This window comes from Trachymyrmex septentrionalis, unplaced genomic scaffold (genome assembly GCF_001594115.1).
Source record: "Trachymyrmex septentrionalis isolate Tsep2-gDNA-1 unplaced genomic scaffold, Tsep1.0 scaffold13, whole genome shotgun sequence".
NCBI classification, from domain to species: domain Eukaryota; kingdom Metazoa; phylum Arthropoda; class Insecta; order Hymenoptera; family Formicidae; genus Trachymyrmex; species Trachymyrmex septentrionalis.
Window position 1 is genome coordinate 2,728,934 of NW_017304438.1, and position 2,807 is coordinate 2,731,740.

General features: G+C 33.2%; 2 protein-coding genes across 3 annotated transcripts in view; one reads left to right on the forward strand and one right to left on the reverse strand.

The window, feature by feature from the left end:
- LOC108756833 overlaps window positions 1–2,125 on the reverse strand; it is a 12,446-nt gene extending 10,321 nt beyond the window's left edge. The window contains exon 1 of the mRNA XM_018500929.1: window positions 2,078–2,125. The gene's annotated coding sequence lies outside the window, so the exon portion shown is untranslated. The remainder of the gene's footprint in view (window positions 1–2,077) is intronic.
- Window positions 2,126–2,175: 50 nt separating this feature from the next.
- Window positions 2,176–2,807, forward strand: part of LOC108756837 — a 1,778-nt gene continuing 1,146 nt past the window's right edge. For both annotated transcript variants that reach the window (XM_018500937.1, XM_018500936.1), the window contains exon 1: window positions 2,176–2,335. In XM_018500937.1, the coding sequence (XP_018356439.1) occupies window positions 2,261–2,335 (75 nt within the window). In that variant the 5' untranslated portion in view covers window positions 2,176–2,260. The remainder of the gene's footprint in view (window positions 2,336–2,807) is intronic.

The window sequence follows — 2,807 nt, forward strand, 5'->3', positions numbered from 1 at the left end:
GGGTTTAATTGAATTCAATTGGATTCAATTAGATTCAATTGGATGCAATTGGATTGAAAAACTTTCCTATTCAAAATTTTGAATTGGACAGTATTCACAATGCACAGAAAAAGCTAATATTATTTTTAGATTGAAAGGCATAGAGATATGCTCCATGCAATTCCTATAAATGAATAAAAATGCATTCAGGATTGAAAAGCATTCATTTTAACATTCGTGAATCAATATTTCTGAAAATCTGAATTCATTTCAATTCATTTCAATCCATTCTCGTTTGCTGAGTACTATTATATCATATTTTATGTCTATTACTCTGTTAACATGTAGTTTTTCTCATAAAGCTAATAAACTAGATTAAAGCGCAATAAACTAAATTAAACTAAACTAAACTAAACTATGATTTTCTTTTCTTCTATCTTTTTCTCTGATCTGTATTTCAGCTACTCGAACGTTTAAATGGCTCTGAAAGAGAGAACAAAAAAAGAAAGATGTAAGATAGAAATTTAGATGGCGTTATTGAGTAACTTATTTTTGCGCATGCGCACTTCATTTTGGTCAACATAAAATCAGGAGAGTTGTGCTACTGTATATACTGTAGCAATACACTTGATGATTTGCCAGACAGCCGAAGAGGAGCTACGAGCGCGTAAAAATGGATCTACCGGAAATCAAATCCGAATCCCCTAGCAAAGTAGACTCGCGCTGTCCACTATTAGCGTTTTTTCGTTATGCAATCAGCAGCAACCATGGCTAAGGCCCGGTTGCATCAACTTTGATTTTAAGCGAAACTTAAAACTTTCTCTATCTCGTTTTAAACCGAAAAGAGACAGGGACAAAGAGAATTCTAAGCCTTGCTTAAAATTAAAATAACATTGATGCAACCGAGCCTAAAAGCGATTTTGTCTGCGGTTAATCTTCCTTTCTGGTCTTCTCGACGAAGACTAATCGCAGACATAGGGTATTTTCCAGCAAGGACACAGTCAGACACTATAACACAATGAATCCTTGTTTAACGTTTAACTGCTTAGGGATGCATTTTGCTCTTTCATTGTCAGTATAATTTCGTACTTTCTTGAGGTTTGTTGATATGCGAGCAAATATTCCTTCTTATAGAACATGTGAAAAGCATTATGAACATTATCTCGCTGAATTCTTATTTTTTAAAAATATATAATTTTGTCGAAAGAATTATTTTTTTTGAAATTATAAGTGTGATGTATCCATTGGATGCTTTAAATATTGAATGAAATTGTGCTGAAATAAGACTAAAAAATATTGAACTTTTTGACAAAAAAACTTTTTATCAAACTGCGCTCTGTTAAACGTACATACGTAATTTTAAGAAATACAACAACGTGATCTTTGTTAAGATACAGAACTGTAAAGACAAAATTTTTTGAAAAAGCATACTAAAGTATAAATTTCAAGCTTTAAAATCCTTTTTTATTTTTTTGTCTGTAATAATTTTTTACCGAGTTATGGCGACCTAAATATTATACAATTTTAAGTTCCATATCCGGAAACTTTTCGGGGGCAGTGTATGATTACAATTCTTTTTATGTAAAAATTTTAAATAAATATAATTTGGATCAATTATAAATTTTTATATTCGGACACACTACTGCCAGTATTGGCAGTATATATCGGAACACACCCTATATCGGTGCTAGACATGCTTTGTAGCGTTTGAAACATCACATAAACCGCAGTCATTATGTGAATCGAAAATTTCTAAATTTCTGACTCTTTAAACATAGGCCCGTATTCAGAACGCGCTTACAACAATGTTAGCGCGCTAACATATTATAATTTACGTTACGCATACTATAGAATTTTAGAGATAAAACGCGCTTTTATCGGTAAAAGTTTTGGATACGAGCCATCGTCTTTTAAATAGGTCGCGCGAATCATTTATCTAATATTTGAAACTCTTTTCATTTTGCCGAATAAAATTCCAAGAGTGCACATTTTATGTGTTAATGAAACGAGATTATGAAAGACTTTATAGAAAATTATTAATTTTATAGAAAATCTTTTTTCTTAAGATTCTTTCTTTTTGATCCTTCTCATTACTAACCTCTCTCTGCTGAAATGATCAATTTTGTTGTATCGTTTGTCTTCCCGCCAAAGGTTCATGTCCGCTTGCAGCTGCGCCATTTGCGGCTGCAGAATCTACAATCTGACAGTCCATGACCGCAAAGTTGTGCAGAGGCACAACGAAGTCGTCGTCTGGTGATTATTGATTGCGCAATTACGAAAAATGCCGTTTTACCAATATAATTCATTCACTGGCAAGCTGAAGCCGTCCACCAATTTTCAGCCACTATATCCTATTGTAAGTAAGGATGCACGTAATCTGTATCTCGCACACGAAAATTCATCGACTGACTGCTCGAACTCTGCACATCTCTGCCTGAGGATGTCGATGAAATTGCTCGTTTCATTTTTTCCGTGGAAATCTCAATGCTCGCTTTGCTTTCTTGAGTGTCCTCGCCCTTCAGATCGATCGTCATTTGATTATTAGGTTCGATTTCGAACGTAGAGTGATTCGGCCATGTCGAATACGGACCTGCGTTCATGTAACATCTTTATCAGATCTTGCATTGACATAATATGCTATAGTGATGTTAACTATCGTAATGAATAAAGTCTATACTAGTTTATATATTATCTTAAATTGGTCTATCACATACGTTAACCGTAATATTTTGAAAACAGAATGATCAGTGTCCTACATATAAATACATAACAAGTCTATATTCTGTAAATATCTTTTTGGGTATATATATATATATATATATATATAT